Consider the following 12,417-nt stretch of genomic DNA (forward strand, 5'->3'; position numbering starts at 1 on the left):
ATGGCTTGTGTAAGGGGGCCTATCAGCTTGGTTCTTGTCGTGCTCAACTGGCGTGATGTCAGGGGTCCGTATGGGTTGTCAGAGAAAGACAATCACGACCCCGCCGACGCGTATTCACGGTGTTTTTTTACCAATGATAAGCTTCGCCTCGCCCCTCTGATTCTTTTTCTGTCACATATCTGCTAGCCATCTTTGGACGATGCTACATATGGTGAGATTTCAACTTCTGCGTCAAAGCACACAAAGCTTGGGTGGTTGTACCTCCAGGCTCCTGTGGACTTCAGGCACACCGCTGAATGAATGTATGCTACATTGAGAAAACAAGGGCGTCAGTGTTGATCGGCCTAGGCTAATGCAGCGTTGTCATGATTGCAACAATACTACGAGCGCACGCCGAAAGCTTCGATGCAGCTGTGGCATCTGCAAGCCGCTCGAATCGGGCTATTCGTAGTGTTGAGATGTCTGATTTGGGTATTCTCAAACCACTTCGTCACTCGCTCGGGCTTAGAGGAGAACAGTACGTGGTGCTTGCTTAGTTTGGCTCAGTTTGCCTAGACTTTCTTCGCCGGATACTTTGATGCGATCATGATCTAGGCTTATTTGCCACAAAGAAAACATAAAATGGTCAGATATTGCAACATCAATCAGCGTGTGTATCCTATACCTAAAGATTTGAAGGTCATTGTATGTCAGGATGACATTGAAGTGGGCTGTTGAAGGATTTCAACCTTGCTATCTGGAGGGATCAGGGGCTGATGACCGTTGTAAGCACTTACTTTGATATTCCGTGTAATCTTACACTGTACTGCATGGATAACTATCTCACGGCGCTACAATACGATGGAGATGGCTTGAATCCTTTCGCTATGTACCCATGGCTCTGCCAATATGGCTGATTTGGCAACCTCGCTATCTTGAAAAAGTGACCACCGCTAAGTTGGTTAGTATGGAAGTAAGATCATCATTCGTAGTTTATGGGCAAGACTGTTCAGAATTGGTATAAAGTCCGCAGAGAAGGCGTCTCACTAGCACTCATCCCGACACGGTAAAAGGGTGACCAACTATGGTTTAACAGCACCTTAGCATGGCATCGCTTCTACGTGCCCGTGTCAGTTACCACTGCCCGGGTACTCGGTATTTTACCTTGTAATCTTCCCTCCAACCAGAAGACACATGGATGGACTGCTGAAGAGGTTGGTCAGCATAGGTTTACAAAATAGTCTTTCATCCATTGTCAAGTTTCGTAGCATGGCATCGCCGCCACCTCAAAAAGGTTGTGTCAAGCATTTTACCATAGTCTCACGGTCCATCCGTCTAGGAAATAATCAAATCGTTGGAGGAAGAAACCGATATCCTTCTTTTTGAGAAACCGAACGCCTGGTATATCATTATCGTCGTCTAGGAGGATCTATGGTGTCGTTACTCCGTACGTCATTATATGATGCCGATGTAGAAATCCGTCTGAATGTATGTGTTCGTGTGCATAATCCCCTCTTTGCAATCATTATTTCTTGTTCATGCCGTTCGCAAGTCGATTGACTAATAATCCTCCAATAGTGGCCCCAACCGCATCCTTCTTGCCATAGTCCTTGGGCCCATTGTCCTTGAACGCGGCAATGGCAGCGGCGCCCGCCGCTGCCGTGGCCATCTTGGTCCCCTTCTTTTGCCATGAAGTCTTGTCTTTCCTCATCCGCCACGCTTCAGTCGCGCCGGCGACCACAGCAGCGCTGGCAGCTGCCTGAAGTATGTGTGACTTATCAGACTCCCGTCTCGGTAGTCGAGAGCGTGAGGATGATGCACCAGAGACTCTACTATCTCTCCGCCGGCCGCTGTTGTATCCTCGGTCTCTGTCGCGGCGGCGTCGACGTCGGTCGTCTTCGCTGTCGGAGTAATCCGAGTACGAATCATAACTGTCACGGCGGCGTCTGGGGGGCGGTCGGTGGTCGAGCGATCGGGATCGGGTGCTATGCCGAACTGGGCTGGCATCGTGGTGGTGGTGGTCGCGACGACGGCGGGATCGCCCAGCCTCGGCAGCGTCTAATTCATGGGCGCTTCGCGAGACGCGGCGTGATGCGCGAGGTCGGTCGTAGTAGTCATCGTCGTAGTAGGGATCGTCGTCGTCATCATAGGCATCCCGTCCTCTATGGCGGCGATCGGAGTCTCGTGACGGCATGGCTGATCCGTAAGCGGCCCGAGTTATCGGGAACTTCCCACGTTCGCGAATTGAAAGGCTCGTGGGCAGGCCAGAAAAGGAAAAGCTGCACAACTCAAAGGCGATAGCCTATCGGAGACAATGAGCTTGATCCTTAATTCTAAAGTGTGACGCCTATATTTGGCTTTAGGGTCTAAGGGATCGCGATGAGAAAGGGTTGTGAACGATCCAGGATATTCGGTGATGTTTGGTCAGGGGTCGATATCATCCGCAGTGAGGGATCGCTCATTCAAATTGGAAGGGGGAAGAAGATGGCACTGGGAAAAGGAAGAAACTGTTACTTCATATTGTTAAGACAGGCCTATGTAAATGAAAGGAAACCTGAGCAGTCTCCAAACTGGTATTTGGTACTCGACTGGGCAGCATTAAACTTGGTTATTCCTGAACGGGTGATGTAAACCGGTGAAGATCATTACCGCTTCGGTGCGAGCTTGAGGGGTGATGGGGCGATGGCAAACGTCAATATGATGCGGCCCGCGCATCCGCCCCCCCCCCCCCCCCCCTTGGGGACTTGCTTGAAACATGTTCTGATGTCAGACCGAGCGGGTCTATAAAAAGTAATGCGGTGAATTCGTAGTATCGCCGGTATGAATAAATAATGGAAGAAAATGGTAGGTTGCTCACCGAGAGGTGTGGACGGTCGGTGCGCGATTTGACCATCTTTATGTTTCAGGGACCCTGCTTTAATGACTGAACAAGGTCCAATCGGAACTTGAACCCTTGATCGAGGACGATCGTGGTTGGGTTCCAGAAATTTAAGATTTCCAGCAAGGTGGAAGCAGTTTGGGCGGATGTCTTTCGCTAGGCCAATATAATGATGCTTGCTTGCTCGTGGCGCTGCTAGCGGCATCGGGAATCGCAGTGCGAATGCAAGCCCCATTTAGTTGAAGGTCTAAGTATGGGTGCTAGGACCTTTGAGCTCACAGCGCGCTGAGCGCGCTTCTTCGCGTAAATGAGAGCGTCATAGATTGAGTGATGCCAATGATGAGATCTATGACATTACCAGAGGTGTTTTGATCAACTGTAGAACTCACGAATACTGGGTGAGGTTGAGATTGTATATGAAGTGCATGAAAGTATCAAGAATCCTTTCTCGGTTCCTTTTCATCATCAACAGCGCAAGAAACAACCAACGTTGCTAAAGCTTTTAAACAACTTGTCACCAAGTACTTACATTCTCATCGATTATCACCATGTCTTCCAACGAGGCCCCTACTGGCGAGTACCAGGATAGTGAATACGTCTCACGCCCGTCTCAGCGAGGTCAGCCCATCAGCGTCCAGGCCGACGATGCCAAAGTTGAGGATCCTATCGACGCTCGAACCGCCGATACCGATGAGCAGCTAGGTAAGCGCCCTTCAGAAACCTAAGGAACAGTCTTTTAATAGACACAATAGAGCGTGACGATAAAGAAGCTATTGATAAGAGTAATATCTTGGACGAGCGCACTCGTCACGCCAAGCCTAGTGGCCAGTACCGGGAGCCAGGAGACACTGAGGGTTTGGAACGTGACAGACTGGAGTAACATACTCTCGTGAAATATATGTTGGGGTATATTATTATGTATCATTAGTGTTTGAGTAGTGTCAATTTGATCAAGGTTGACATCTTTACCACATCAGCCTCTACCCCTTGTTGCGCCGTAACTCTATGGCTTACTGATCTTCCAGAAATGACAAGGGCTTTAGACAGTAACCAATAATAACCTTCTAGTCAATCGGCCCAGAGTGACCTTTGGTGCTGACCTTGCGATAGCGGATGACTTCATTGCCCTCGTCGTCATAGATACGCTCGGCCACAATCTTGTAACCTCCAAATGACGGCCAGATCTTGGTCCAGCACACCCAGTAGGCGGCACCAAGGAGCAACACACCGACGCCGACGATGGGGAAGATGTAGTACGGGTAACCCTCGGCAGTCCAGGAACCAGTGGGGGGGATGAAGGGCACGAGGCAGAGGAACACATTGGCCAAGATGTAAAGGACGGTGATCGGGAAGTAGGTGTGCCACGGTGATGACCAATTCTCCTTTTTGTTCCATTGAAGGTAGAGAAGACCACTGTATAAGGGTTAGCCAATGAAAGATAAGGAGTAGGAGGTGAGTTGAGTGGCATAAAACATACATTCCGACGAAGGCATTGATCCAAGCTCCAGGATATGTCTGTACTCTTGTGTTAGCTCCACGTTCACAAGCTGGGATTTGAAAAAACCAACGTAGAGGTCAGTTATGAAGTTGTAGGCTGGTCCTGCAGGAGGAGCAACGAGAACGATCACAGTAACGATCCAGTGTAGGAACAGCTACATCATAGTTAGCATGGGCGCCTTGCTGATGATCTTCCATCTGACATACCGCGGCAGCAGGGGCATTGAAAGGCTTGTTAGAGGCCCAGAACCGACTAAAGGGCAGTAGGCCCTCCTTGGCCAACTCCTGGTTGAGACGGGCGTGGGCGAAGCTGACGGCAAGCACATTTCCCAAGTTGCTGATGGCCACGAACGCAGGCAGAGCACGAGCTCCAGCGCTGTTACCAAAGACATTGCGGAAGAATACACCAGCGACAATAACCTCAGAGGTGGCGAGCTCGGTCTTGGGAATGGCAGCGAAGTATGCAACTACGGAGGCTGGTTAGTATTCTCCAAAAACTGCCAGAACTGTTTGGGGCAGCCTACCGTTGGCAAGGACGTAGAGGACGGTGACACCACCAATGGCGATGGGAGCAGCAATTGCCAGGGTCTTGCGCGGATTCTTGAGTTCGCCGACGACGTAGTTGGCGTTCTCCCAGCCCTTGTAACTGTAGATGATACGAAGCAAGGCAGTCGCATAGCCGTAAACGCCACCATTGCCATATCCTTCTCCCTCTTCGATGCGGAAAGCATTGTCAAAGTTGTGTGGATCAGGCACGCGGCGACGACCGGCAAGTGCAGCAAAGCCGGAGAAGACGATGAACAAAAGAACGCCAACCTTGAACACGCCCAGCACGTTAAACAGACGTACACCCCACTTGGGAGTGACGGCATGGATGCCGACGGCGAAGGTGGCGCCAGCAATACCGATGCCGCGAGCCGCCCATCCGTCGGGGGCAGTGGAACCCGACGCGAAGAGGACGTATCGGCCGAAAGCGAGCGAGTTTCCGGACGAGAAACCGAGCAGAATCATCTGCGACGCTAGAACGCAGGTCGCAAGGTACTTGGGGTGCTTGTATGCGCGTTCGAGGTAATTCTTCTCACCGCCGGACCGGGGGATTGCAAGGCCGAACTCGAGGAAGACGGATAGACCACAGAAGGTGAGGATGCCACCGATGACCCAGAGCATCAGGCTCACGCCAACGGAACCGGTCGATTGGAAAATTCCAGACGGGGTTGAGAAGACTAAACGGACAAGACTTGTGAGCATGTCTCACAACGGGGGACCTAGGCGGGAGTGGCCGCGCCGTTGCAAACTTACTACCCGTGCCGATCATCTTGTTGAGGATCAAGAAAACGGCACCCGTGACGCCAATCTTCCGTGATTCAGAGTAGGCATATGTCTCCTGGTTCTTCACCACTCCCACCTCGCCTGAGGCATCGTCTCGGGGGACGTCACGCCTGGCCTCGCCGACATAGTGGTCGTGTTTGAGTGGTTCACTCATGGCTCGTTCTCGTCGGTCGTCTGAACTCAGTGAGGGGCGACTGTTGAGGCGACAAAGCTGCAGAAGCCCGCCTTAGTGAACGGGGAGATTGAGTTCAGAGCTGAGATAAGGCCAGACCATCGGAACGCGGGAACCCAGGGGAGCTAGGAGGTATATATGTGCCCAGCCCTGCATGCCGGCTGCCACTGCATCGCAAACCTAAGACAAGAGCCCATGCAGAACTTTCGTGTTTGTGTGTAGGCCCCGCACGTCATCGCAATGCAACGTCACGCAAGATTCGCGCCGACTCGCTGCCTGGTCCCATGTAGATGGAAACCCTTGAACTAAAGGCAAATAAATCAGTTGGAGGTGTCCCAAGACCTCAAAAGGGTTGGTGAACCTGTCTGGACGGACGAACCAGAGGCATGGGAAACCACAAAATAGCCTCGCCCACCAACGTCCAGACCCCACTTTGGCTCGCCGAAATTTTGTTTTGCTTCATTCATATCACAAGAGATGTACCGGCAGGGATTAAAGCTCCAAGTAAGCGCCACAGGGGTGGGTGTTATGTTGAAGCGAGGTGATGAAGACGCCCGGTAAGGGCACAAGAGTAGAATTTGAAATTTTCAGCTGCCTCTTTCAAAGTAAATCGCCATAAATGCCAGCAATTTCGCGACTAGGCTGGCGTCCAGTGATTCCTCGTTGTTTGGACGTTGGTGATGTAGGATGACCTTTGAATGGCCCGGTTGGAGAGGACCCGGACAAGGCGGGTGGCGGCGCCAAGAGGGCGTCAGCAGGCCCGGGCCCGTATACCTCTGGGCAGCGGCGTCGACTTCACAAAAACATTTGAGAAAGTCTTTCCTGTTGGGGAAGGTCAGTGGAAGAAAGCCCAAGGGATGTGATCCAAGGGATAGGCTTGGGATACAGTCTACCAAGACAAATTGCCTTGGCGGTTTCTGGGGGCCCATGGGGATTTGGGAGTTCACCAAGACATTGTGGACACAAGTGGAGTTACTTCGGCTAGTTATAAACGCCCGTAAATGTTGTTAGAGGCAGCTCGTTTGTCCTGCGCTACCCGTCGTTGCATTGCCAAGAATGCAGTGAGAGAATGAGGAAAGCCAAAGGAATTTTCGTTGATGTCGTGCTTGCGGGGGTGAGATGGCGACAGTTATGAGTGTGACTTGGGGCCCAAGCTTACACCAGCTTTCACAGGCCTCATCCTGGTTATTTGGGCGTCTTTTCGAGCGAGAGGGTGTTCGATACCCGCTGTTACGCATCAAATGTCTCCAACCTAGATTAACTCTAAATTTCGCTCTTTTTAGTTGTCGGTAATCGGAACTACTAATTGACCAGGTCAAAGTTTTATACCCATGCTGAGTAGTTTGGGTGCTGCTAATCGACGGTTGGAGACGCTATTTTACATGTTCCATACCACAACCTCTCAGCAATGAAAGAAACATTGTGTTCTTTTCAGTCTGCACCAATTCCATTGCCATATGTTGCTTCCATTCATGAATATAGGTTCAAAAGCTTTCTATACTTCATTGGGGTGGTCAGATGGACACTAGTCCAAGTTTAAGGGCTTTCCAGATTCACATGCCTGGGCGCCGACCTACATTCTTAGCGTTCAGCTACAATGGCTGCTTGAAAAGAACTACTCATTCAAAAACCACACAGCCATCCCATGCATTGTAAAACGTGTCTGCATGATCTGCCTTGTGCAGTTCAACATGAGTCAGGCTTGCATGAATGGCTTGGTAGCGTGCGAGCTTGGATGTGGCTAGCCAACGTCGCCGCTAGAGATGGCAGACATTGGAAACCGCCCGATTCGACCAAAATATCTATGGAAAAAAGGGATGAGAAGTAGCCCGTTGCCAAGGAGAACTTAAAACTCAGCAATGCCTCTAACAAACCAAGACGATGGTGCAATGAATTACAATATTTTCTTCACAACTTAATGCATCTTGGAAATTTCAGTAAGCCATTCTCTTCTTCGATTTTTTTCTTGGTCGTCCGTTGGATTCACAGCAGTGGCGTCTACTCTTCGGTATCTGATATCTGTATTTCATAAAGTGATAGGTTCTCAGCATTCGTTTTGCGATAGCCAGAGCTCCGGGTCGAACTAGCTCCATCGCCGGCAAACCTGCCGGCAGCAGGGCTGCCCACGTGAAGGACGGCCAGACATACGGGTATATGATGTACGATTTATTCAGCCAGTACTTCTGCTGGAACTTCTTCCTAGAGACCAGACACAAGGATAAACTCCAGCTTTCCCCTCAGAAATCTATCCCACTTTACGAGCACCCATGTGATCCTAACAAGTTCAGTTGTTGGCCTGCATGAAGTGAGGTGATGCCCCTAGGCGCTGTACACAAATTGGGCTTGAAGTAACTCACGGCGTGAAGCCCGAGCGTTGCAATACTAACGCGTTCACATCGTTTCAGGAAGTAGTCTACAAATAACTACTGGATCCTTCAAGTCGGACTCACGTGTTCTCCTCCTACAGCAGCTGGGAAGCTTTACCACTGAACCACTGGCCATTTTGGTACAAAGTTTGTCGATTAAGACGACGAAGTTCCCAAATGCCCATATTTCACTCGCATCTATGACTAAATTGAATTGCTCAATCTGGGTGTACGATGCCCCTCAGTCAGCGATAACCCTGAGATATTCTCTCATCAAATAGGGTAACACAATTGCCAGTATTGTTCATTCGTACTTTTCTGTCGTTTTGATTTGATGTGTCTGAAGAACCGATAAGTTTGTCCGAGAAATCTTGCTAGGCAGCCTAACATATCCAAGCCGTGACATTCATTGAAAGTAACGAAGTAGGTATTGGTCAAGGTAGTATCCTTGATATGACCGCAATTGTATCACATTTAAAAAATAGCTTGGAGATTTCGAAGTTCCAATGGTTTGGCTAAATGGTTGTTATCCTGGCATCGCTGGTCGCCAGTCTAAGACGAAGTGCTGTATATTGGTGGGCTTGATAGTAGAAATACCAACGATATTGGCTGGAGGGATCAACTTGACCATATGTCACTTCCAGTCCTACCACCTTGGATGTCTAGTCTTAGCACTGAACGTTGGTTAATTGCGTTTTTAACTCCTTGGGGATACCCAGCTTGTTATGACTTTGCAATTCGTGGCAGGTCGAAACAGAACAGTGCGGACTTCCGTTTTTTTCATCAGTCTTTATGGATAATTTAAGACGAACCACTTGAAACGTTGAATCGACTCGGCGTTCTGGAGCTGAGATACACGCAAGTCTGGCTTGAGAACTTCATTTTATTTTTCTTTTACACTTCTCAGGCTAGTATTTGTATCGCAAGAAGTCGGTATTCGTTGACATGACCTGCTGCACAGGTATGTCAGACGCGAGACCCAACATCGGCAGTGCGTCGCTCAAAGACGCCGGCTGCTCATCCACTTGGCCAGAAGCCAAGATCCTGATTCCCGAGAAATCGTTCGTGCGGGTCTCGAGGTCTTCTTGTTGCCACAACCACCAAAGTCTGTCGATTTGCACGTGATGAAGGAAGAAGAGGGGGTCTGCCGAGAGCGTCAGTATTAAAAGGTGAGCCCGGATCGACGAAGGGCTTACCATTTGGAGATGTTGACGGGATGAGATCTCCGCCGACGGACTGGTGAATCGCTCCGTGAGGCTCATTTTCCAACACTGTTGCAAAGGTGGAAAAGTTGTGAGAGTTTCCGGTAATTTCGGCAATCTTCTCAGGCGAGTAAAGCTTTCCTTGAAACTTGCCGTTGTCAACACCCAAGCCGTTGTTGAAACCGCGGTTTAAGCAATGCGCCCGCAGTGCTGTGTTGAAGTACGACACCGTAAAGTTACCAAAAGCACCCTCGGTAACGCACATAACCAACGGATTAGGACGTGATGGCGAGGTCAAGCCGCCGTTCAAGCCGTTTCCTCCGAATCCCGTGGTCGCATCTGTTGAGAAGACCGGGCTCTTGGACATGTCGTCAGAGTCAAGGGTCCAGTCCCAGTATGTCATGGGACCCGTGTAACCACATTCATCTCGTAGCGCCGTCTCGTAGATGTGAACAAAGTACCTGTGCCATGGCAAGAACTGTGCCACAAAATGGACTAGACCTGAGTTAGTAGTAGTTCACAAATGACTGGAAGAGACTGCAAGCTCACTTTGGATGTTGAGCTGGGCATGAACGTAGGGGAAATCGTTGTATCGCGAGGTTTCGAGTCCAATTTTTGATGGTTTACTGTCGAGACATTTTACTGCCGTGATGTAATCTGCTTTTCCGGCATCCGAGAGGCTTCTCCATTCAATTCTTTGCGGCAGCTGTGTCGTGTCGTCGATCGGGGCGGCGTTTGCTGTGTTCACGACAGCGGCAAACGACACCGCAAGGTTGCTGGCAAGACCGAATGACCGCATTTTGACTATAATCTTCTGTATCGTGAAGTTGAAGGGAACATCTTTTGCCACTTCGAAGAGGATATTGTCGTTCAGTCATATATAGCACATTGAAATCTCGTACTGGCCCATGCACGCTTGGTGGAGAGACTTTTAGCGTGAGATGCAATTTCGAGACCCCCTTTTAACCGAGGAATATGACCAATTCCAACACATCCAGCGAACATTGTGGTTTCGCGGATGATCCTTTCATCTTGGTTTTCACTCCACCTTTTATTAGGCGAATGGAAGCTCTTCAGTACAGGAGGGACATTCCCGCAGGAGGAAAAGCGAGCAGCCGTCAGCATTAAGACAAATACCTTGCTTTTTCATCGCGTCACTGTGATCCAATGACGGTAGTATCAGGTGTAAAGGCTTACATGTCCATCTATTCACAGACAGCAACGGCAAAATACTCTTTGGCGATCACTTTAAACCGGCAATCTCCGGACGTCAAGCATAAATGCCGACGCCGACTATACCGGGGTGCCCGGAAGGCGAAACTTACCGAAATCGGTGTCGAGATTGTGCCCAACGTGGGGCATATTGTTAACGTTGTCCTTCAAGCATTGGCCCGGACTCGTCCGCAGTCTCGAAGGCAACTGTATTTTTAGTCAGGGCCCACCAAGGATATCGCCAGATTTCCTGTCAGTTGCCGTTCTACATTATGGATAGCTGCGAATAAGCTGATGCTGATTCTCACGAACCAGACTAACTCACCTCAAGATTGAGAAAAACTGTGTTGATGTTGCAGACCTGCATTGGCAGTTGTTCTGCGTCTTGAATATGCTTAAAGACGGAAAATTGGGTCTGTTCCAGGGTTGGGCTGATCCCGGTTGACTCGACGTCATGCGAGTCATCCCAAGTAGATACAGTTCAGACTAAAGCTAAGGTGATTGTTTGGACGTGATGAGATTTTGTTGTCAGGGTAGTCGTTTTGCTTGTGTGCGACTGTTCATGATCACCCATACCATTGCTGGAGAGCCCTGACTACTAGCCACCACGCGTGTTTGCTACGAAGCATGCCGCTGACGATGTGGTCTGAGAAGTAATAGAGCCACTCAACCACAACTTTCTGAGACGTTGCTCCGGAGAACTGAATGGTCGGTTTGGCTATTGTAGACGCCACGCCTGTACCTGATTTCGTTTGAAGGCCCAACAGACACGTTTCTCAGTCGTGCTGTACGCTTAGCTGCGAGTTGACTTCGCGGGGGGAAACCTCGATAGTTTCAAGAGGTTCTTGCGATTAACCCAGCGAACTCCGCATTCAAAGGGAATTTATTAAAAAAAAAAAAAAAAAACAAAAAAAAAAAACACGATTGCTTATACAAAATGCATTGGGCAAGGATGATTTATAAGGGAAAGCCTGTTGTAAGTCTCAAATGTAGTCTGTCAACCATGAACCCAGAGTGAAGTTCATTGAATCTCTCGCAAGTAACGTCCCACACCCACTTCTGGGCACCCCCCACATTTGGGCACCCCATTTACACCAAAAACGCCGTTTTTCGAAATTCTATATTAAACTAAATACTTTACTTATTAAAGAGAATAAATATATATTAAATAGATTAAGACTTAATTATAATACTTAAGTAGCTATATACTAGTATTATTAATAATAAGTATTATAAATTCAAGGTTTAACATTTATAATACTAATTTACCTAGCCTATATCTTAATATATAAAATAGGTAGAGATATTTAACTAATATGATTAGAATTTTTAAGTAAGATATAGTAGATTTATATATTCTTATACTTAGTAAAAAATTCTTTAAGCTTAGAATAATATTTTAAAATTTCCCTTAAGAAAAGTTTCTATTATAGAATTTTAACCCTTAATTATACTATATTTACTAAAGTAATACTTTTAAATCTCTTTTAGATATAATTATATACTTTTAATAAGTATGAATATTAATTTCCTAGATTTTTTAAATAAGTATATATAAGCGAAAATATATTTTTCTAATGTTAAGGAATACTAGTAAGTTACTAGTATCTACTAACATTTTAAAGCTTTTAGTTTTAAACTTCTATATCATAACTATTATTATATTTAAACCTTTATAAAAAATTAGATGGCTATAATTATACTTAACATAGTTTATATATATTTTCTTTTCTTAGTAAGTATAGTAGTTAGTTTAATATAGAATTTCGAAAAACGGCGTTT

At 47.9% G+C, this 12,417-nt stretch overlaps 4 protein-coding genes across 4 annotated transcripts; 1 reads left to right on the forward strand and 3 right to left on the reverse strand.

Moving 5' to 3' along the window:
- Positions 1-1,504: 1,504 nt before the first annotated feature.
- Positions 1,505-2,173, reverse strand: CTRU02_209066 (uncharacterized protein; the record flags this gene model as incomplete). The annotated part of the gene is made up of 1 exon (XM_036725984.1): positions 1,505-2,173. The coding sequence occupies one exon, from the start codon at positions 2,171-2,173 to the stop codon at positions 1,505-1,507; it is 669 nt and encodes a 222-aa protein (XP_036582177.1).
- Positions 2,174-3,405: 1,232 nt separating this feature from the next.
- On the forward strand, positions 3,406-3,737 carry CTRU02_209067 (uncharacterized protein; the record flags this gene model as incomplete). Its single annotated transcript, XM_036725983.1, has 2 exons — positions 3,406-3,559; positions 3,610-3,737. 2 exons carry the CDS (start codon positions 3,406-3,408, stop codon positions 3,735-3,737), a joined length of 282 nt encoding a protein of 93 aa, XP_036582176.1.
- A 184-nt stretch (positions 3,738-3,921) lies between these two features.
- On the reverse strand, positions 3,922-5,837 carry CTRU02_209068 (high-affinity methionine permease; the record flags this gene model as incomplete). The annotated part of the gene is made up of 6 exons (XM_036725982.1): positions 3,922-4,270; positions 4,335-4,372; positions 4,426-4,509; positions 4,562-4,821; positions 4,879-5,577; positions 5,654-5,837. 6 exons carry the CDS (start codon positions 5,835-5,837, stop codon positions 3,922-3,924), a joined length of 1,614 nt encoding a protein of 537 aa, XP_036582175.1.
- A 3,292-nt stretch (positions 5,838-9,129) lies between these two features.
- On the reverse strand, positions 9,130-10,222 carry CTRU02_209069 (uncharacterized protein; the record flags this gene model as incomplete). The annotated part of the gene is made up of 3 exons (XM_070205199.1): positions 9,130-9,365; positions 9,406-9,918; positions 9,973-10,222. 3 exons carry the CDS (start codon positions 10,220-10,222, stop codon positions 9,130-9,132), a joined length of 999 nt encoding a protein of 332 aa, XP_070061274.1.
- Between the last annotated feature and the right edge of the window lie 2,195 nt (positions 10,223-12,417).

The sequence above is a fragment of the Colletotrichum truncatum genome, assembly GCF_014235925.2.
Source record: "Colletotrichum truncatum strain CMES1059 chromosome Unknown Contig_0005, whole genome shotgun sequence".
Classification (NCBI taxonomy): Eukaryota; Fungi; Ascomycota; class Sordariomycetes; order Glomerellales; family Glomerellaceae; genus Colletotrichum; species Colletotrichum truncatum.